This window comes from Aspergillus ochraceoroseus, assembly GCF_002846915.1.
Source record: "Aspergillus ochraceoroseus IBT 24754 chromosome Unknown P175scaffold_12, whole genome shotgun sequence".
In the NCBI taxonomy this organism is placed as follows: Eukaryota; Fungi; Ascomycota; class Eurotiomycetes; order Eurotiales; family Aspergillaceae; genus Aspergillus; species Aspergillus ochraceoroseus.
Window position 1 is genome coordinate 183,007 of NW_024468487.1, and position 21,000 is coordinate 204,006.

Here is a 21,000-nt window from a genome sequence, read left to right on the forward strand (position 1 = left end):
TCCTAAACACATGTCCTCAGCATGGTTGGGAAAGGATGCATAAGACTGCCAATACCCCTGTAATTGTGCCTGGAGAGGTGGTAACGATGATTCTTCTCGTGCCGGAGGTACGCGAATTTATTTGCCAGGGGACGTCAAAGTGGCAAAGAAGTGGGATGAGGTGGAAGAACAGAACCAAGTACGAACTGCCTTACGTCAGATGCAGCATTACTGTATTTTGTACCGGGTACGGTATTGCTTCATCTTTACATCGAAGAGACTCGTGCTTCTCCGCTTCTGTGTGGAGGATATACATACACGAAGGAATCGGCGCGCCGAGCGACCCCGACGGCAGCCCGCTACACCTCCTAACCGTGGTCAGAATCAATCCGAGGCCATCGTGTCCCCGCTGAGCTCGAGTATCGGTCGAATGTCTATATCTGATATCAGTTATCGGGACGCCGGACTGCCAGGGGAACAAATAGTGGAGGTTCCATATTCCGCCAGTGGGCCTGGTAGATTAACGGCCGCGTTCACATTGTGGGCTCTAATTATGATAGCTGCTGCGCCATGAGTCTCTCTATCTCCTTACAAGCAGAGTACCCCCTATCCACTCCACAGCTGTGTCAAAACTCGGGGGAGAGTTCGTTCATCTATTCTTCGGGACAAATTACGCCGAAAGTGCCTTCAGATAGCTAGAGAGGCGGCTGTCATGCGCAGCCTCCTCTGGATTGACGGTGATCCTCTTTGGATGTTTGTTTGTGTCCTCCAAAGCCCACATTTCTCAGGAGGTCACCTAGTACGGAGTACTAGCTACAGCTTGGGGTATTTCTCCAATGCAGCAAGTACCAGGTACAAATATAAACCACTCCGGGGTAGGGAAGTGTCCAATCAGAGCCACTACCCAGGTATAAGGCATTTTTTTTTTATACAGTGGGCAGTTAAACATGTGGTCAATAAACTACTCTTTTAACTAACTATCTATCTTTAGTTTAATAAAAATAATTTGGTCATAAGACCAGCCAGCTCTTTCCAACCAACCAACTCTAGCTCGACTCCCTGAATACAGAAATGGAACCCCCCAGATGACACCCGAAAAATAGTCTGACTTGCAGAGAACACACCATCCTACTTCGTTGATCGTTCAAGCATCGCACGCGTGGACATGGGTTGATCAATCCATCTGCCCAACCGTCAACGGGGGTGGAGAAAAGTGAGGCATTAATTAATTAGTATATCATCTCCCCTATCGTTTTACGGAGTACTAGTTGTAACTAGATTATCCTCAACGTCCAAGGCTCCAAGCATTATTGGTTTCTGCTGGCGACGATTGGCTGCGGGTAACGGGTTCAGCACAGACAGAATCCAAAAAAGCTACCAGACCAGGATCAGGTACGCATTCAAGATCTGCAACGGTTCAGGAAATTAGGGGGAGACAATGCTCCAATTTAAGAACCACAGAGCGGAGTGTATTTTATTCTTCAGTCTCATTCGCTGGCACACAAAATCCCTGCATAGGTAAGAACTAAGAGTGATTTTTTTGGACCAGTAGAATCATAGGCTTCATTTAGAAGCTGAAAGGGAGGGAGACAGCGTTCCCCTCGTCCGCTGAATTACTGGCGCTGACAAGGCGAGTAACTTTTACTTAGTTAGTTAGCCCTTTTACTCCACAATTCGGGACTGGTTCACCCCGGTCGAAGGTGCATGTGGGAAGTTTGAACTTGTGAAGTCAGTCATCGCAGCCGGCACGGTCAGACTTCAAGAACCGGTAAAGTTGTCGCAAGTACAGAACTGGATATTTTCGAGTCTTCGGATCATGGGGTAGGGGAAAGGAAGAAAGACAAAAGGAAAGTAGGACAGAAAAGTTGAAAAGGGAAAATGAAGGGAGTTGGGGCGAGAAAGGAAAATACTCCGCTCACTGTGAGACTCGGAAACAACATCGTTCGTTATTCCAGAGCCCAGAAGAACGGAACTGGTTCGCTCCCGGGAGTATACCAGGAGTACACCAGGAGTATACTTGTACCAGTCAAGGTTGACTTCCATAGTCAAATCAAACATGTTTATACCTTTCCCCTTTTCCTTGTTACGAAAAAGTCCGGCCTGCGCTCGGAAATGCGGAGTATCCCTATGTTTTTTTTTTAAGGCTGCCAAGTTGCCAGTAACCAAGCCGTTGGCGAGGATCATATTCCTGTAGGCTGGCTGTAACTAGCAGATGCTGCCCATTAGTATTGGGCTCAGGCGGATCCACTTGTGCGCTCCATTGACAGCCAGAGACGGGTCCTGCTAGACTGATTCTTATTGACCGAACCATCCGAGCAAGCGAGAAGGGGGGAGAGAGACCCTGGGGAAATCACGGTCCAACTCCAACACCACAACGCGGTCTAGGACTCTTGGCTAGGATCTAGGTGACGCAGACGGTTCATTTTCGAATTAGGGTATCGTTCAAGCCGACCATAAAAATGACACAATAAGAAAGGGAGTGGGGTTCTTTCTTCTGGTGCCGATGCGGCCTGGAGAGTTGGAATATCAATCAAGTATTCGACCTCGTTCTTCACTCTTTCATCGTGTCCACTTGCTTGCTTGGTTTTAGATCGGATCTTGAAGTCTGCGCGATCACTTTCCCTTTGTGTGTGTGCTGAGTGCTCTTCAGGCAGTCCACCCTTGGGCACTGGTTGTTTTTTTTTTTTTTTCTCTCTCTTCGATTCAGCCGGTGTCTTTAGTCCTGTCATAGTTCTAATTAGTGATATTTTCCTTACTTTCATCTATTCATAGGAATTCGAATACTTTCCTAGTTCCCCTTTCCAAGATTCAGTGTCGAAAGACGTTTGAAAGCGGAGGATTGTGTGGCTCAAAGAAAGGGAAGAAAAAAGAAAGGAAAAGAAAAGAAATTTATACCCCCGATCTCGCTGTCACTCTACAACCTCAACCTCAACCTCATCTGACAGACAGACTGACACACTCTTTTCTTTTCTCTTCTCTTCTCTCTTCTCTTGTCTCTCGCTTCTTTCTCTATTTCACTGATCTCCTCTCTTTCCCTCTTCTTTGTTTCCTTTCCTTTCCCTCCCTTCTCTTAACCTCACTCTCTTCCTAAGTGTCACTGCCAAAGTCCCCCCCCCCTTCACCTCCTCCTCGTACCACACACGATGCCTCCTGATATGCTCTACCACGCACAGGGCCAGATTTCCTAAACTCGTCATGGTTCCTGGAAGTAATTCTTCACCTGAAAACGGCATCACGGGCGGCTACACCGGCGACAGCCTGGCGATCAAAATCACCATTGCGACTCTCGCTGGAATCACCTGGTATAATGCTATCGAGCTCATTGCCCTCGTCTTCGTCACCTTCAGTCAATATCGCGGCCTCTACTTTTGGAGCTTGTTGGTCTCGTCATCCATCGGCCTCGTGCCCTACTCCATTGGATTCCTGCTCAAGTACTTTGATCTGACGTCGGCAACATGGCTATCCGTCACCTTCATCACTGTTGGCTGGTATTGCATGGTCACGGGGCAGTCTGTCGTGTTGTACTCGCGCCTGCACCTGGTTCTTCCGAATCAACGTCTTCTCCGCCCGGTGCTGGCCATGATCATCATTGACGCCATTATTCTCCATGTCCCCACTACCGTCTTCACCTATGGATCCAACCTCTCAGACGGCCGGCCCGCATACGTCAACGGCTACAACGTCATGGAGAAGATCCAGATGACCGGTTTCTGCATCCAAGAGTTCGTTCTCTCTGCCCTGTACATCTGGGAGACAATTCGCATGCTCCGCTTAGACCCAGACCGAAGCAAGCGCAAGATCATGTACCAGCTGGTCGCAATTAACTTGATGATCATCTTCATGGATCTCGGCCTGCTCGTCATCGAATACATGGACTACTACATTATGGAAACCATGGTCAAGGGTGTCGTCTACAGCGTTAAATTAAAATTGGAGTTCGCGGTCCTTGGAAAACTCATCTATCTCGTCCGCAACCACGTCTGGAAACAAGAATCGTCGATCAATAGACCCTCCGACTTTCCGGACTTTGTCGATGCCACGCGCGTCACATCAGATGTGACCCATGCAGCGCCTACCATTCGCCACCGCACCCACCCCTGGATGGACTCGGATGATGTCTCCATCGCCATGTTCGAGCACTCAGGGCCCCGGCGGGAAACCGAAACCAGGCACTCGGATATCTCGCACTCCCTAAGTGGGGAGACCCAAACGAACAATCCATCCTCCGAGCGAGACTTTACCGAATCCCTACAGCAAAAACTTCGCAGTGTCGCTATCGAGCCGGGAAGTACAGGGTAAATGTGCGTTCCGTCTCAACTGTCGCCATCAGGCATGTGCCATCTCAATCCTCTCTCTACCACATTTTTTATTTTCCCGTCTTCACCACATCTACATCGTGTATCGCGAATAACGAATGATGAGATTACGGTCGGCAACCAATAATCCATTTCCAGGCCAAGCCCAATTACCATCACGGCAACAACAACAACAACAACAACAACCTGATATCGGTCAGTTCGAGTCTAGCCGGACACAGAGTTCTAACTCCATCTTGAGAACCAAAAAAAAAAAAAGCATCAAGGAACCAAGGAACCAAGGAACGCTAAGAAAGTGGTGGGTCGAACCCGCGGATGGAAAAGGAGCACGAGCCAGCCCTAGACCAAAGCCCAGAATTGTTCTCCACAAGGCTGGACATTTCCTCCCATGTATTCTATCTACTCTGGCATACCTAGTCTACATCCTTCATAACGTTTTCCTTATTTGGCCGCGTGAACCAGCCAAGATACCTAATAGTTAGTCAATAAGGCAGGGTTTTCTATAACTACTTTTTAACTCCTGCCCACATCCAGCCAGGACCTCCCGAAGCCCAGTCATTACAGGCAGGCAGGGATTGCAGCTGGCTGTTCATGGTCAGAAAAAAACAAACAGCTCGTCATGGGTCAAGTGGGCCAACTACTTAATAAATTAATAAAACTACGTAGTACGTACTACTAATTAAAAAAAAAAAAAAAAAAAAAAAAAAAAACTCATCCAAACAGCTACATTCTTTTCCCGGGAGCGAGCTAGGTTCATCCGAATAGTTAGATCTGTCTGTCTGTCTATTAAAAACTAGTTAGTTAACTAAGAATAATTAATATTACTCATTGCAGTTCGGTAACTAAACCTAGTTAATTTCTCCTGCGTGCTAGCTAGCAAGGACCGTGAACAAAGCCTAGATAAAACGAGTAGGTAGGTATATGTAGATGTACAAGCAAGAGAGAGAGAGAGAGAGAGAGAGAGAGAGAGAGAGAGAGAAGTACTACTCTGTATATGTGTAGGTATATCCTCCGTACATGGGAGGTTATTTCACTAAAGACACAGATAGAGTAAGTTCCAGGTAACTACCCAGCGAGCAAGCACTACTCGACTTCTTAGTTACTTACTATACTATTATTGTAGTACTTGAACTCTCACTAGTAGTATATATACAGAGAGAGGACAAGAACAGAGGACAGAACCCATCCACCCAGGCAGAGTTCGTTCTTTCATTAGATGGATATTTGGTAAACTCTTAGGTAATGTTAGGTAGATCCGAGATAGCCTGGTAAGTAGTCGGTAAGTAGGTGGTGGATGCACACCACTGCATATAAAATGGACAAGAAATCAACCCGGTACAGAACTAGGAGCGAGCAGATCATATCCCATACCCATACGCCGAAATGAACAGAGAAATGAATCAAGTAGATAAGCAGGCAGGCAGGCAGGCAAGAAAGACAGATGTAAAAAAGGAGAAAAACAAAGAATACAACTATCAAGGATCAATCTTGATCTCAAACGCCTTACTACCCTCCACAAGTCCATCGGATAATTTACTCACCCCCACCCAAGACGGCGCGTACTGGCGTACTTCATCAAGGGCCGGAATGACACCGGGCTGGTTATTGTCGCTCCACAGACAGACTACCCTGCCGGATAAACTGGTGTCCTGGCCTTTGTCGTCCTCCCACTCAACATCCACGGTCCATGTATTGTCCCATGAGCGGCTCCAGAGGCGGATTTCCTTAAATCCCTTAGAAGAGGTATGTGGGAAGCGCTCGTCGTAGGCGGAGTCAGCAACGTGGAAGTTGGTGATCGGGGAGTCGAAGAGGAGCTTGCACGCGCGAGTGTTCTGGCCAGAGACCTTGAATTGGGCGTGGGGTTTATCCGTGGATTTGGAAATTTCGAATGACACCCAGTCTGATAGGGCTGTGTCTTCTCCGGTGGTGACCTGGGGTGGGATTCCTGCCCAGGAGCATTTCACTCGATCCCCGAGGGGGTTGCAGGAGATGCTTTGGCCTGCTGCGCTGGGTATATCGGCTGCGACGTTGTAGACAAAGGGCTGGACGCCTGCGAGGGAGGCGGTGTTGACGCCGGTATCGAGATTTACTTCTTGGATGAAGAAGAGCTTCAGCCTGTCGGAGTCGGAGAATGGGAATGCGACGAGGTTGTAGATCATGGTGCCGATAAAAACTGCTAGTAGAAATAGTGGGATGTGGTAGGTGTACCGGTGGATAAACGGTAACATTGGAGTCAGCAGGAGCGTTGTGAATGCAACGATGGCAATGTAGATGAAAAGCGAAGAGCCACCATCTTGCCCGGTTTGGCGTAGGGCGCTGGTAAGCATAAGCGCCAAAGCTCCAACCAATATAATGACAATAGGAGCAACAAGAAGGAATTGCAAAACCCAGATCCATGTAGGCATGTAGGAGCTCCATCGTTGCTCCAGACCGTACACGTGGGCCTTCCCAACGTAATCCTCATCGTCAGTGTTGACCGCATGATCCCCGGTCACTCGCACATAGTTCGCAAAGGTAGTCCGCTGTCCGCTTCCAAGCAAAGATGTCGATTCTGTAGGCTCCTCCTCCTCCTCATCGTCATCGCCACCATCATCATCCTCCTCCTCCTCTTCTTCTTCTTCTTCTTCTTCGGAAGGTGCTCCGAGTCGGCGGCTACCATGACTACTAGCCCGCCTCGATGTTGGTCGAAGCTCACTAGCATAGTCGGACTTCCGCGGCAGGGAAAACAGTTCAAGATAAGAGATCCATGTGGCCAGGAAGGTACCTGAAAATGCAAAGAAGATGAAATAGCCCCCTGCCAGTCCCCATTGATTCTCATACACCGTCGCAATGACCAGAAGAACCCACATCAGAACAAACATCCAGGTCAGTGTATATATGCGGTGGAACGCCGAAGGACGAGCAAAGTCAGCCACTCGGGAAACAAACCAGGCCAAGAATGTCCACGCGGATACCATCATGGCCCACACAGCATACTGGCTACTGTGAATGATGTACGGGTTGACCTTGGTAAGCAGATATGCCAAACCAACAGTGACGGCAGTGGGAATGCCAAACAAGAATGGAAATCGGAAAACCCCCCGAACGCCATACAGCGGGACGAAATCAAGAGTGTCCTGGGGCCGCACCGTCGACCGAAAGAGGTACATTTTATCCACCTTGGTGAGGATGATGCTTGTCAAGAGCAAGACCAGGGGAGCCACAATGAGAAGAGTCAGCGAGAGGGCAAATAGAGTATGCAGGCGGAAAAGCACAAAAGTGCTTCCGTAAAGATCAAACCAGACGGCCTTGGATCCAGTGCCGCTGGGAAGCTTCCCATCATCTCTTGCCGGCCCATCAAACTGAGTACTCGAATCCGACACGAGACCCTCCGTCGTCGCAACGGCAGCAGACAACATATGCCAGAGGGAATCCTTACTGGTATGTCTCGCATCATCCTGATCAGTATGATACCGAGCGCGCGGTTCCATAAACGCAACGTCCAGTCCCCGCAGACCCAAATCGCCTTGGAAAACCACATAATCGGTCTGACTCCGAATTAACCCGGTCTCAAAGCCATCCGCACCAAACACGGACCCAAACGGATGTTGCGACCGCATATAAGACCGCGTGACCTCCTCATCGGAGCTGCGGAACAAGATCGCGCGCCCTCCAGCACCCGCACCTTCCAGGTTCAAAAAGGTATGCGCAAACCTCGACATCGGATGCTGGCTGTAAACACGCGCGCCGTTCAGGAAATCTTCCTCGCCATTGTTAAACAACACCACCAGTCCCTTCCGTGGCGCATGTTGCGGCGTAGTGAAGTACCGGATAAGCTGGAGACAAGTGACAACCCCGACGCCGTCGTCTGTCGCGCCAAACCCAGTCGAAACACTATCATAGTGCGCGTTCACCAGCACGCCGCCCGTTCCCGTGGGATACCCATCGGGGACCTCCCACCACTGCTCCCGAGTATCTTCCTCGCCCCGAATATACACCAGAATGTTCGTCCCTTCAAAATAAACCGCGAGATCAGAGCTCGACAGGGTGTTCCCGGCAAACGTCAAGTTTGAGCTCGCGTCATTGAAAACAAACACATCCGGTTTCTTTTCCAGCTCACTTTCGCCTGCTGTCGTTGTCGCGTCTAGGATCTCATAGATTCGCTGGAAAAGCCATTCGTGAATCTTGTCGTTCTGATGGGAGTTGTAGGGGCGATAGCCGGAGGTGAGGATCTGGAGGTCACTCCAGGCTTCTGTGAGGTTTAAACCGGTAGGACTGGAGCTCGGGGCAGAAGGTACAACATGGTGGACGACGAGTAAAGGGATTACGAACGCGAGGTACACAACGGCAGTGATGATCGTGACTGGCCAGGGAGTGAATGCCAGAGGATTGGCTCGGGATACTTTAGGGGTATCCATCGAACTCGACCTCGATCCACAGGATTCTATCCTTCAAGCTGTTGGCGAGGAAGGTCTCTAGTCTCTTTGCAGAGAGCTTTGCGAGTTCGAGATGAGGAGATGAGGAGATGATGGAGATGATGGAGGTACAGGTACCGGACAAGAGAGAGAGCGGGGTTACGGAAATGACAGTACGGATACACTACCGTGTAATTTTACAGGTATTTGACTGACATCCCCAGCTCTGGTTTATTTTTGATTTATTTTTTTTTTATTCTTCATTGACATTATTATATTATGATTTCTGTGTTAAAAGAGATAAAACTAGAAATACTGTGATATTTTAAGAGTAGTCCTAGACACAGAGCCAGCAACCTGGATAGAACGGATCGTAATTCATAACAGACGAGAAGACCAATCACTCTCGAAAAGCCCAACTCCGTTCATGCTAACTAGAAGATAGTGTAGCTTCTTCAAACACGCCATGCTTATATAGATCTATACATCCCACCCCAACCAGGAGAACCAACAGCATGAGCAGCGGTCATTTGGCTTCCTCCTTTTCCTAGTACCGATATCAATTGATATCTATTTTCTACCATGACAGACTTTGGCAGTAGAGAGTTTCTGTATGTGCCCACCCAATCCCCAACCATCAACTTGAAAACGGTAACCTGCATATAACCGCTACCAATGCATATCCCAGATAAAGCCCCTAAACCGTGACAGCCCTGTTTAATAAAAATAAAAATAAAAAAATAAAAAAATAAAAATGGGAGACGGGTAATGCTTGCTCCTTGGCCAATAAGAATATTGACAAAGGAGAGAAAGAAACCCATGAGGAGGAAATATCTTAACGGACAAGAGTGGAAAATAAAGTGTAGAGAAGTAACTCAAAAGCCATAGGATAGTGCTGTTGAAGACAGAGATAGAGAGAAGAAACTTGATCAAACGGACTCGCTCAATTGAAAGACAAGGGGTATCAGCCGTGAGGTGTGATGTCAATGTAGTCGTCGTCATTAATTCCTGTGGCGTTCATGAGGCCGGTGACCTGGCCCTCATCTTCGTCCAGTTCTTCATCATCGTCGTACATGGTAGCTTCATTCATGTCTCGCTGGGGAACAGTTTCTTGGTTCAAGAAATTGCGAAGGCGGTTGACTCCTTCCCCACTGAAAACGCAAAATACCTCACGCTGTTGGTGCGTAAACTCAGCCGGGGCCTCCCGGCAGAAGACAGTTAATTCCTGCCGCAAAAACGATGAGACTCCAGTCAGACTGAGATGGGTTAATCGAGGGCAATTGTTGAGTAAAGCATGGATTCCCTGCGTTCGCTCTGTTAAACTCTGATTTTGCGACATTAGATAAGATGACATACCGGCATTGTAAGATGAATGCAGTAACTCAGATGTACTCGCTCTAAGCTACTGACTCCCATGGAATGAGATGATGTTTTCGGTCGTGCTAATGCCATTATGCTTTCATCTGTAATCAACTGGCATTTGACCAGCCCGATTCTCCTTAGCTTGGGCAACGTCGCCAGTTGCTGCACACTCCGGTCTGTTAGGCGGTTGCAGCATGCAAGATCGATATATCGAATCCGGTTACAAGACTTGACCAATTGTATGACCGCGCTGTCCGTTATATTGGAGCAGTGGCCGAGGTGGACGTAGTGGAGATTTTTGCCAAGCTTGCAAATAGCCCAGACAGCACGATCGGTGATGAACCGACATTTGGCAAGCACGAGGTTTCTTAGGCGGGGGGCTGCGCTGACGATTCGTTCCACAGCATCATCTCGAACATTCTCACACGCTGTGAGGTCAAGAATGCGAAGGCTGTCCATCGAAATATTTCTAGGAAGCTCCAAGAATGCTGTATCATCGATTTCGGTGCAGTGGGCGAGTCGCAGTTCGCGTAAATTGTGAAGAGTAGACATGAGGAAGGTAACGGATAGGTTGGTGACAAGTTTGCATTCGTGGAGATCGATCTCAAGAATCGCTGGGCAGTTTTGAGCAAATGACATGATAGCTTTATCGGTCACTTGTACAACGCCGTTCAGTTTCAGCTAATAGAGGTTAGCGACAGTCGTAGCAGCGCCTTGAGAGACAACTCACTCTTTTGAGCTGTCGGCATTTCTGTGATACAACAACCAGCGAATCGTCCGTCACCTTGGTGCATCCCGTAATGTTCAGGCCCTGCAGCCGGGGGCAATTTGCCGCCACTTTGAAGAGAGTATGATCCGTAAGATACCGCAGTTCCGAGACATCCAGGGCCTGCAGGTGTCGACTACCATCCACCAGATCGGAAACTCCATTATCAGTAAGCTTAGAGCAGTTGGTCAAAGTCAGGCGCTCGATCCGTTTGCACTGGGAAAACGGAACAACAGTGCCATCGCTGACGTCCTCAGTCAGAGCGGACAGATTCAGTCTCTTGATTAGCCCCGAGTATGCGAAGAAACCGTCCACCTTGCCTACGGCAGCTGTGATCTTCCCCAGATTGCCCCAGTTGTTGCAAGACGGTCTATGCCAGAGAATCCCCACCGAGTTCGCAGCCCATCCCCGGCAAACTAACAAACAATTCAACAAATCGGACGGTGAGTTCAGCTTCGCAAAAATGGAGATCAATATCTCCGGCGGAAGGTGCGCGATCGGCGGCAGGACTACTTGCTCGCTGTGGGGCTGTGAATCACGAGAGTTCCCGATGCCAACTGACGACTGCGAGTCATTCACCTGGGTGAAGAAATCTGTGTCGTCATCGGCGGCACGGTCTGGCGATGAGGAACTCGACGACTCGGACGGGGCTTCGCTCGAAAACCGAGCGTGCTGCCGAGCGCGAGGCATGAGAATAACGGTCAAAGCTCAACACGGATATGGTTTGATGGTGTCCTAGTCGTCCACTTATCTCGAGATCGCCGACGAAGATGAAAAGCTTGTCGACATGGAAAAGCGATTTGTGTGTTGGGGAGAGAAAAAAAAAAAAAAAAAAAAAAAAAAAAAAAAAGAGGTGCCAAATCCGTTGTCCAGGTTGTAAATGCCTGGGTTGAAAGACCAGTATCACGTGTAAAGTCCTTTGACAGCGGAACAGCAGAAGTTGAAAAATTCTAGAGCCTTCCAAGTCGCTTGCAGTGTGTGGAGGAGAGACGGAGGAGAACAGACTGTAGAGATCTTACGAAGGGGAGCGATGGCGCGTTGGGCGTGCCTGCAGCGGAAGCACAATAGCGATGGCAAGGGAGGCTAGGGAGAGGACGAGAGGACGACTTTTGGGAGAATAAGGGTATCGAGACGAGGGATCGCATACGGAGTCGCAAGGAACTCGAGATAATTATCGAGGTAGGAGGGGTAATAGCACGGATCAAGTCGTAGTTGTTGTTATTCTTAGCCTGGCTGGCCTGGGCTTGGAAGTGATGGAATGTGATTGTGACGACGCAAGATGGGGAAGGCGGGCCGGCTGCGAAGGCGGGAGGGAGGGGTCACACGAATCAGCGATGAGAATAGTAGCTTGAAGTTGGATTTCGCGATGACCTCAAGAGGGTATGAAAAGAGGAAATAATAAAAGGTATATATTATCGGTTGAGGGGAAACGGATAGAGGGAGAGAGGAAGAGGAAGAGAGAGAGAGAGAGAGAGAGAAAGGAGGAGAAAGAGGGAAGGAGAAAGAGACAGAAAGGGAGTGGGGGTACAGACAACACTCGATAATACACTAATAGTAGGGAAATAGCATTGGATGATCAATCAAGTCAACTTCACTCCTCAAGGCACACAATCTGATGTCGGTTGACCCTATCACCTAGTGTGTGATCATAGAGAAACCAGGTCATAAGCATGATTGATTCCCTGGTGAATTACACATGATGCCCGTATGATAACTAGTTACTAACTATACCACAAGAGTAAACGAGTGGGAGGAGTCCAAGATAATCGACAGAGCCTACATGCAAGGCACTGGGATAGAAACAACCGAGAATCGTCTAGGGCTAAAAGATATTGTGAATCCTTACTTCGCATACTGTAGATAGATACAAACCCTCCCAGGGGCGCAGAGGAAATGTTCGATCTACGGCGTACCCTTGGCCCATTCTCGAAGGATATTCTTCCTTACCTTGCCTGTACTAGTTTTAGGCAGTTCCGCCACAACCTCCACTTCTCGCGGAACCATGAATTTGCTGATTTCACTAGAGTTCCTAGCCCAATCGATAACATCCTTCCCCTCCAATTGTCGTCCGGGTTTGACGGTGACGAATGCTTTCGGTCGCTCTCCCCAATGACCGTCCTGAACCGCCACCACGCCGGCCTCTAGAATATCAGGATGCGTGACCAGCAGAGACTCGAGGGCGACGGACGAGATATTCTCCCCTCCTACATATAGTGGATTAGTGCAACTGAACGCTGCTATGTCATATATGTAAGTAGGCTTACCGCTAATAATGATATCCTTGGATCGATCAAGGATCTGAACCGCTCCGTCGGGATGCCAAACAGCCAAATCCCCCGAATGAAGCACGCCGCCAGCAAACAGCTTCCGTGTCGCTTCGGGGTCCTTGTAGTAACCCCGAGAACAAATATTTCCAATAAAGACAATTTCGCCAATCTCCTTCCCGTCGCGCTTGACATCAATAATAGTCGCCTCGGGGACATCAGTCTTGATCACCCGGACCGGAAGACTGGTCACAAAGCCATGGCCCTGGCGGGCCATCCTCTGGAACTTTTCCTTGTGAGGTAGCGTTTCCCACGCCGGCATATGGTAGCCCTTCGTGATGGGTCCGTACGTCTCCGTCATCCCATACACATGCACTGGATGTAAGTTCAGGCCCGTCATTTGTTCGAACAAGTGAGGGGTAGGCGGGCTTGCTGCGACAGTAACATGTACGGGCTCTGATAGTTTCTCAGCCTCGGGAGAGCTGCAGAGAAGTGTATTAACAGTTGGTGCCGCATTGAAATGGGTGATATTTTCCTCCTTCAGGAGTTTCCAGATCTGCGGATAGTCTACTTTCCGCAAACAATAATGAGTCCCACGAACCGCAGTAACTGCCCACGGGAATGTCCATCCTAAATTCGTTATTAGCTAAGAACACCTTCGAATCCGTTGGCTCTCACAAAAGCTACGCACCCATCGCGTGGAACATGGGCAGAATCCACAAGTAACCGCAGCGACGCCCTTGGTAATTCAAGCCAGATTCAATGATGTTGGCCATAGCAGCTAAATAACAGCCACGGTGGGTATATTCGACCCCTTTCGGACGGGCTGTAGTCCCACTGGTATAGGCAAGAGCAACTATGTCATCTTCCGACGCTGCTTGGCCTTCCAGTCCGCTCCAGCCCTTTGCGCCTGTGTCGCGATCATAATTCAAGCCCTCGACAACGGCGTCATCAAAGGGACCAGCCAGCGGCCCCTCTGTTGCATCGGTATCTGTATCTAGAATGATAGGGATGTTTGGTTTCGCTTTTCTGCACGCGTTGAGCAGCGGTAGATACTCCTGGTCGACGATAATGATTTCAACATCGGAGTGGGTGAAAATGTACGAAACATCGTCTTCCTTGAGACGGTAATTTACAGCTATCATCCACAGTCAGTACTCTTTGGGACAAGAGCCGCGGGACAGAAAGAGAGAAGACACAAAAAAAAAAAAGACAAATCTCGAAGTCCTTACCAACATTGACAGCCCCTGCAGCTGCAATTCCAAAAATGGATTCCAAAAAGGCGGGGGTATTGGGGCAAAGGATGCCAACTTTCTTAAAGCCGTATTTTTTAAGATAGTAGGCCAGTCCACGAGCCCGGTCCGCGGTTTCTAGGTAAGTTCTTCGCAAAACTCGATTATTCGTAGTGATATGGTAAACAGCCTCGGCCTTTTTTTTTTTTTTTTTTTTGGTTCGCAGGGACCACGAGGTTAGCATGAACCGTATAGGTATGCAATGGAAAATACAAGCACAATACTTACATCTGGTTCTATGGCTGCAGCTCGTGGGAGAAAGAAGGTCGGCGATAGAGTATGAAAATTCACATTGTGTTCATAACAGTCCGCCAGAGGAGCAGTAGGTCCATTATTGGCGTCAAGAGGTTGTTGAAAATGGCCGAGGAGGCTGGAGAGGCGGAGGCGGGACCTTGCAACGGACATAACAACGGCTTGCATAAAATGAAAACAAGCAGAGAAAACTCGATGACCTCTCGAGATGAAGATTTCTTAAGGTGAGGAAAGAGAGAGAGAGAGAGATTTGGAAAGAAGATATAAAAAAGAAAGATGTCTCATGGCTTCTAAATAGGAGAGGAGGTATAGAGTAAGATGCCGAATCCAGACCGAGCAGCGTATCCGATATCGTAGCTGGGGAGATGGAAGGAAGTGCGGGGAAGACATGAATATTTCTCCGTACTAACTATATGTAATTTAGGCTGGGGAACTGAACTGTACTTGATCTCCTCCCACCGACTTGATCAACCCGCAGCGGCCACCTGAGTTCTGTTTATTTTATTTTATTTTATTTTATTTTCCCGGAAAGCATTCCTGTCGAATCTTACGTGTAGATCGGAAGCGATTACTCTCGAATCCGTCCACCAGGTAGTCATATTTCAGTCCAGATTCAGACAGTAGAGTACGAAATATATATTACTTCTTGGTCACAATCCAGTACTACCACGATTCGATTGCTAAGAGCCACGAAACCCTTTTTTATACATGATGGATTTCATAGTATCACTCCTGACATATTCCTCGCGTATAACACGAGGTACTTTATTGCAAAAGATATAACGAAAGTTTACATAGGGGAGTATCATGTGAACTGTTTGAAATAAGGTTTGAGTATTCTTAGTTTCCTAACCTCATTAGGGCTTTTTAGGGCTATCCTATATTACCCCATTAAGGCACCTCCTACTCCGTACTAGATACTCCGTACTCCGCACGTCTATATCGTCACTTTAGGTTATTAGTCTATCCTACCAAGTATACTAGTCTCGAGCGCTGTGACTGTCGTGCTCCGGAATCTGATTTATCATAGCAGGCCGTTCACTAACTATACGGGGAGCGCCAGTCCCTAGCTAGTAATAACATTTATCATCCGATGTAGAGGTTCTCCTAGCAATTTCTGGTGGAAGAGGATATGGCTCCTTCCTAGCCACTGGCTTGCTTGCACATTATTATATGTTGGACTTGGATCTCGCGCTGCTCTATCATGGCGGTACCCGGATTACTTTCTAGCGCAAGAACGGAAGAGGCTGGGACTGTTGTGAACTCTGGAAAATTTCTTGGATTAAACCGCCACGGCGCGAAATAAATAGGTCAGCTATTTTGAAACAACCTTTCATCCCAAGCGACTCCTGTATTTTACTTTTATGGTGAATACGAAACCGATAGCTCTCCAAACCCCCATGTGCGTCACAACATAAAGACATTGTGGGAATTCATGACAAGGTAGGAACAGTGAGAACAAAGGTCGATCAGCTTCCCCTTCCAAACTTCGCTGAAAGTTAAAAACCGCTCGCGATCCCAACCCATCCCATCAAAGACACAAGCAACCAGCCGCGCAACCAGGTATAATCTAGAATCCGAACTCAGCGAGCTGGGTCTTGGTGCTGTCGTTAATGCTCGCCGACTTTTGAGCCTGGGCAAGTTGGCGGCGGGCAGCCTTCTTGCGCTCGTAGTATGCACTGCTCTTAACCTTTCTCCGCTCCTCAAGTCTAAACAAATCCTTCGTTAGTCTCCAGCTACACGCATATTTCGGTACAAGAGGTATACGCACCTGGCAACGACGTCCTGGTATTTCCAGCCGACTTCGTGGCTGAGTCTACCGACGGTGCAGTACTTGCGGCCGGGGCGAAGGCGAAGAACACGGAGAGCCTGGGGAACAACCACACGCTTCTTCTTGTCGTAAGGAGGGGGGACACCCTCGAAAACCTTGAGTCTCTCAAGGGCGGCAGCACCACGGGCGGTCTTGTGAGGCATCATTCCGCGGACGGCCTTGTAGAAGATGCGGGAAGGAGCACGGAAGTGGAAGGGACCTGCGACATTCAACTTCAGTATGGGGTTCCATGGAAAAATAACCATGTCGTGGTGATCAGAGTTGGGGGGTTGTCTCACCTCCGCGAGTAGGGTTGAAACGAGTTATCTTGCGAAGGTAGGCGTGGTACTTGACTATATTGATGAAAAATGTCCAGTTAGCCTGTCTGCACAGTTGGATGCCAGTGTCTATAACGCTCCCACTCCATCAATCACCTCCATCATCCACAGCAGTCTTGCACTTTACTTCTTTTCTGTCTCCGTTTTTCCCGCTGTCTGCCGATCCGTCCAACTCCGCTCACACACACACACACACACACACACACAAAAAAAAGACAAGAAAATGCATAAGAAAAAAACGAGGATTCGGATCACAGGAAAGACGTACGCTTCGCGCGGAAGAACTCGCCGGAGATGTTGAGGGCTTCACATCTCACGACGACGATCTTCTGGCCATTGAGCAACTGCTTAGCAACAGTGCTGGCCAGGCGACCAAGGAGGTGTCCCTTGCCGTCAATGACGACCTAAAATTCAATCCAAGCACAGGTCAGCGACTGATTTGATTCATATTCAAGAGTGTCGAGGGTCCCTTTGGAGAAAAGGCCCTGAGGCACAAGATATCATGACGGAGGGTTTATCATTTTGTCGGCGAGGATAAGGAGAATGGTGGTACGCACAACTGGCTCGATAGCGGACATCCTGCTCTGTCACCGGTTCAAAAGGAAAATATCCAGCGAAAGGAAGAGCGCTGCTCTAGGATACTCCCTTGGGATGTATGTTGTCGGCGGTTGTTGTCGTTGTGGGCAGGTTCAACGCTCACTACGAAGTCGGATGTGGTTCGCAAGGTTGGCGGTCGCTAAGCGAGGCGGCGCTACTTTTGTGCGGGAGATCGTTTGAGGGCCACAGCCCTAACCCGCAGCCAATCCCGTCGTAGAATATCACGTGATGGCCCTGTCCTTCTTTGTCTACAGACGGTAAAGACACTGAAATTGTATTCGAAGTGGCAATTCCGCTGGACATTCTCATTCGCTAGTGTATTACCTGTCATTCAAGTTGTTTGAAACCAAAGGGAACACTGCAATCTAGTGGCTGGTATTCGGAGTGTATGGTGTGCCTAGGTTGGTATACTCCGTGGGGATCCATGACTGCCTTGAGTGATGCGCAATAAATCCTGTTGGAGTGCTGCAATCAATGCAAACAGCACTGCCATTAAGCAAGTAGCGACACGTGACTACTCTGTGTATTTAGGCCACCGTTTCCTTCCAGATCTCCATGCTTCTTCCAAGCATCTTCTTCATCTCTCCATCTCCTAGTTAGACCCAATTGAATTCATTTCGGTCAACTCTCTACCGTCATAGTTTGACGACCTTCATCAGGTTAGGAGCCCTCCCTGAGGTTCTAATTCATGCTTCTTAGACCTCGAAAAACTCTTATCAGACCCCTGTGCTAGAAAACGATCTACTACCTAATTGGTTAGAGATCCTGGCCGCAAAAGGAGCTCTACACAATCGCTACTTCAAGGTGTTCTATTTAGACACAAATTCTGGTTGCAAAAGGAAGAGAGCAACGACTCCACTAAAAGCAATAGTCAAAGTGTTCTATTTAGACACAAATTCTGGTTGCAAAAGGAAGAGAGCAACGACTCCACCAAAAGCAATAGTCAAAGTGTTCTATTTAGACACATTATTTGGCCACTTTAATTGAAGTTTGGTCATGAAATTTGGTTACCAAAATAAGGCAAGATTTGACCCAAAGATGGCAAGCAAATCTTCGATTGTTGACAAAGAGCAACTATATCGAACGGCCTTCGGAAACCTTCAACTTATACCATTACCTCCTACCTAACGATATATTCGTGGAAAGCATAATATGGAGGTTATGGATAAATATTGGGTTGCAAATGATTGGTGGAGAGGATAATGTCGCCAATGGGCTAACTAAGGCACTACCAACTGCGAAATTTGATGAATTCGTCGAGAGGTTGGGTTTTGGCAGTTTGGAGATGGACTCTGAATAGCTTCATGTAATAAACGTGTCGCTAAGGGGGGTGTGTTGGAGTGCTGCAATCAATGCAAACAGCACTGCCATTAAGCAAGTAGCGACACGTGACTACTCTGTGTATTTAGGCCACCGTTTCCTTCCAGATCTCCATGCTTCTTCCAAGCATCTTCTTCATCTCTCCATCTCCTAGTTAGACCCAATTGAATTCATTTCGGTCAACTCTCTACCGTCATAGTTTGACGACCTTCATCAAATCCCTATAATGGCCCGCCGCAGGCCCTGGAGGAATGATAATTTTGATGAATATAATTATTATTACTATTATTCTATCTTCTATGGCTCTTTATCATATACTAACTAACTAAGAAACTGCTTACAAAAAATGCTCAAGTCCTCAAACCAAATATTGTATACAGAACGTAAGTATGTACTACTACTGTACGCACCGTCTCGGGTCGGTCCACACCTCCGGAGTCAATAAAAAGGCATTTTCGCATCCCTAGTCCCTCTTTCAATAACTTCCTCCAAATTCCATCGCGGAGGTTCGGGTAGCTTTTGGTCCTCCTTTAGTATGGTGGGACAAAGTGCAGGCTCCCTTAATCCACTGGCAATCCCCGACGAAAATTTAAGCTGCAATGCCTCCCCAATCTCATCACACGCCTTGAGCACTCGATCAAGATCTTCCTTAGTATGTGCAGCTGAGACACACAGCCGCGCTCGAGAGAGCTCCAAGGGCGTGGCGGGATATGTCACAACAACCACGGAGATCTTGCGTTGTAGCATTTCCCTAGAGAATGCAGGCATCTTGCCCGGGTGATACAGCATCAGGGGAACAATGGGAGAATCATCATGGCCGTAGACGATGAAGCCAAGCCTTTTTAATCCCAGCCTGAGATACCGCGAATTGAAAGCTAGTCGCTGCAGGCGCTCTCTTCCTTTGCCGGGATGGGCGGGATCCTCATCTGCGATGAGACGAAGCGAGGAAGATATCTGCGCTAGAATTGGAAGTGCTGGTGCTTCACCGTATATCTGGCCAGCATTGGTGCAGCGTAACTTATCGATGATCGCCTTGTTTGCAGCAACGTAGCCCCCATTAGCCCCAAAGGATTTAGTAAATGTCCCCATTAAAATGTCAACCTCGGCCGAATTGACTTTGAAGTAATCGCAAACCCCACGGCCTTGGCCCCCAACGGCTCCAATTGAGTGAGCTTCGTCAATAAAAAGATAAAACTTGTATTTCTTCTTGAGCTCTAAGATTCGGGGAAGATTGCACATTGTTCCCTCCATCGAGAACAGGCCCTCCACAGTCACCAGAATTTTCTTCCATGGTCGATGTGTTCGCGGTTGGCCTTGGGAAATCGCTTCCCTAAGCTTCTTTTCGAGACTAACCATATTGTTATGTGCAAAGACTTGGATTGCTGCACCAGAGAGCCGGGTACCGAATCTAATTGAGGCGTGATTGAGTTCGTCCGACAAGATTAAACATCCTTTCTCTACCAGACAAGGAAAGATGGTGGAGTTTGTCACAAACCCAATTGAAAAGACTATAGCGGACTCTTTCCCAACAAATCGGGCAATTTGGTCTTCCACTTCAGCCTGTGCTTTCGTATACCCTACATCGCTGGATGATCCAGGCATGCTGATACCCTCTCGACGAATCGTCTCTTCCACTGCATTGGCACAGGGGCCCTCCGACTGAGCAAACCCGAGATAATTATATGAGCTCAAATTGAGAGTGTTTGTCTTCGTGCCAGTGAAGTGGAAATCAACATTATCATTTGTAGTCCGGTTTAGCAGCGCAACATGTCTACCTGGCACCCCTGTGGTAGGTCGTTCGAAGCAGTCGTTGATCCTTTGTTTCATACGCCGGGTATAGAAGCTCTCAAAGTCGCTATACAGCGACGCATAGCCGTTGTGCGGTTTCAAGTGTCGGTAAGTATGAGGCTGGAACCATCGTGCAAAGAAATCATGAAAGTGTCCCAGGAAGATCAGAAGAAGGAAACTGAAATAGGTTGTCAAGACAATGTAATAAGGCGGATCCTCAACGACTGGATCGGCTATCTCGCCCCCTGGGAATTCGCTGATGTAGAGGTGAGATGGATCACCGAGTGGGCCGAACTCCGAGTGCTGTTTCGCCAGCTTCTTGCTCTGATCTGTGTCTGGAACTATATCAGGATTGAAGGCCACAGCCGGGCTATCTAATGGCGAGTAGCTAGTTGGTATGTCCTTATCGAGACGAGGTCGTTCCTTGCGTTTCCAAGGACGCATTGTAAAAGACAGCCTGAAGGCTGCGAGTGATACCCTCAATCGCTAGATAGCAGACCGTAGCCAACAAGCTGAACAGAA

The 21,000-nt window shown here is 48.3% G+C and overlaps 8 protein-coding genes across 8 annotated transcripts; 2 read left to right on the forward strand and 6 right to left on the reverse strand.

Annotated features, from left to right (window-relative positions):
- Positions 1–35: 35 nt before the first annotated feature.
- Positions 36–553, forward strand: P175DRAFT_0536264 (uncharacterized protein; the record flags this gene model as incomplete). The annotated part of the gene is made up of 2 exons (XM_040900298.1): positions 36–107; positions 200–553. 2 exons carry the CDS (start codon positions 36–38, stop codon positions 551–553), a joined length of 426 nt encoding a protein of 141 aa, XP_040748453.1.
- Positions 554–2,358: 1,805 nt separating this feature from the next.
- Positions 2,359–2,736, reverse strand: P175DRAFT_0505206 (uncharacterized protein; the record flags this gene model as incomplete). The annotated part of the gene is made up of 1 exon (XM_040898038.1): positions 2,359–2,736. A coding segment is annotated over exon 1 (178 nt), but the record flags the coding sequence as incomplete, so codon positions are not given.
- Positions 2,737–3,174: 438 nt separating this feature from the next.
- On the forward strand, positions 3,175–4,278 carry P175DRAFT_0512553 (uncharacterized protein; the record flags this gene model as incomplete). Its single annotated transcript, XM_040898689.1, has 1 exon — positions 3,175–4,278. The coding sequence occupies one exon, from the start codon at positions 3,175–3,177 to the stop codon at positions 4,276–4,278; it is 1,104 nt and encodes a 367-aa protein (XP_040748455.1).
- A 1,346-nt stretch (positions 4,279–5,624) lies between these two features.
- On the reverse strand, positions 5,625–9,173 carry P175DRAFT_0519445 (M28 family metallopeptidase). The gene has a single exon (XM_040899104.1). It carries the CDS (start codon positions 8,690–8,692, stop codon positions 5,771–5,773), a length of 2,922 nt encoding a protein of 973 aa, XP_040748456.1. The 5' UTR covers positions 8,693–9,173; the 3' UTR covers positions 5,625–5,770.
- Positions 9,158–11,667, reverse strand: P175DRAFT_0561118 (putative ubiquitin ligase complex F-box protein GRR1). The gene is made up of 3 exons (XM_040901023.1): positions 10,782–11,667; positions 10,046–10,732; positions 9,158–9,992 (listed from the first exon to the last, which is right to left on the reverse strand). The coding sequence occupies exons 1-3, from the start codon at positions 11,505–11,507 to the stop codon at positions 9,654–9,656; spliced, it is 1,752 nt and encodes a 583-aa protein (XP_040748457.1). The 5' UTR covers positions 11,508–11,667; the 3' UTR covers positions 9,158–9,653.
- Positions 11,668–12,719: 1,052 nt separating this feature from the next.
- On the reverse strand, positions 12,720–14,778 carry P175DRAFT_0496583 (putative AMP-binding domain protein; the record flags this gene model as incomplete). The annotated part of the gene is made up of 5 exons (XM_040896132.1): positions 12,720–13,021; positions 13,082–13,711; positions 13,773–14,219; positions 14,314–14,509; positions 14,602–14,778. 5 exons carry the CDS (start codon positions 14,776–14,778, stop codon positions 12,720–12,722), a joined length of 1,752 nt encoding a protein of 583 aa, XP_040748458.1.
- Positions 14,779–16,195: 1,417 nt separating this feature from the next.
- Positions 16,196–17,351, reverse strand: P175DRAFT_0447080 (60S ribosomal protein uL13; the record flags this gene model as incomplete). Its single annotated transcript, XM_040894381.1, has 5 exons — positions 16,196–16,334; positions 16,397–16,655; positions 16,735–16,788; positions 17,042–17,177; positions 17,331–17,351. The coding sequence occupies 5 exons, from the start codon at positions 17,349–17,351 to the stop codon at positions 16,196–16,198; spliced, it is 609 nt and encodes a 202-aa protein (XP_040748459.1).
- A 1,771-nt stretch (positions 17,352–19,122) lies between these two features.
- P175DRAFT_0467452 (putative serine palmitoyltransferase 1) lies at positions 19,123–20,922 on the reverse strand (the record flags this gene model as incomplete). Its single annotated transcript, XM_040894940.1, has 1 exon — positions 19,123–20,922. The coding sequence occupies one exon, from the start codon at positions 20,920–20,922 to the stop codon at positions 19,129–19,131; it is 1,794 nt and encodes a 597-aa protein (XP_040748460.1). The 3' UTR covers positions 19,123–19,128.
- Between the last annotated feature and the right edge of the window lie 78 nt (positions 20,923–21,000).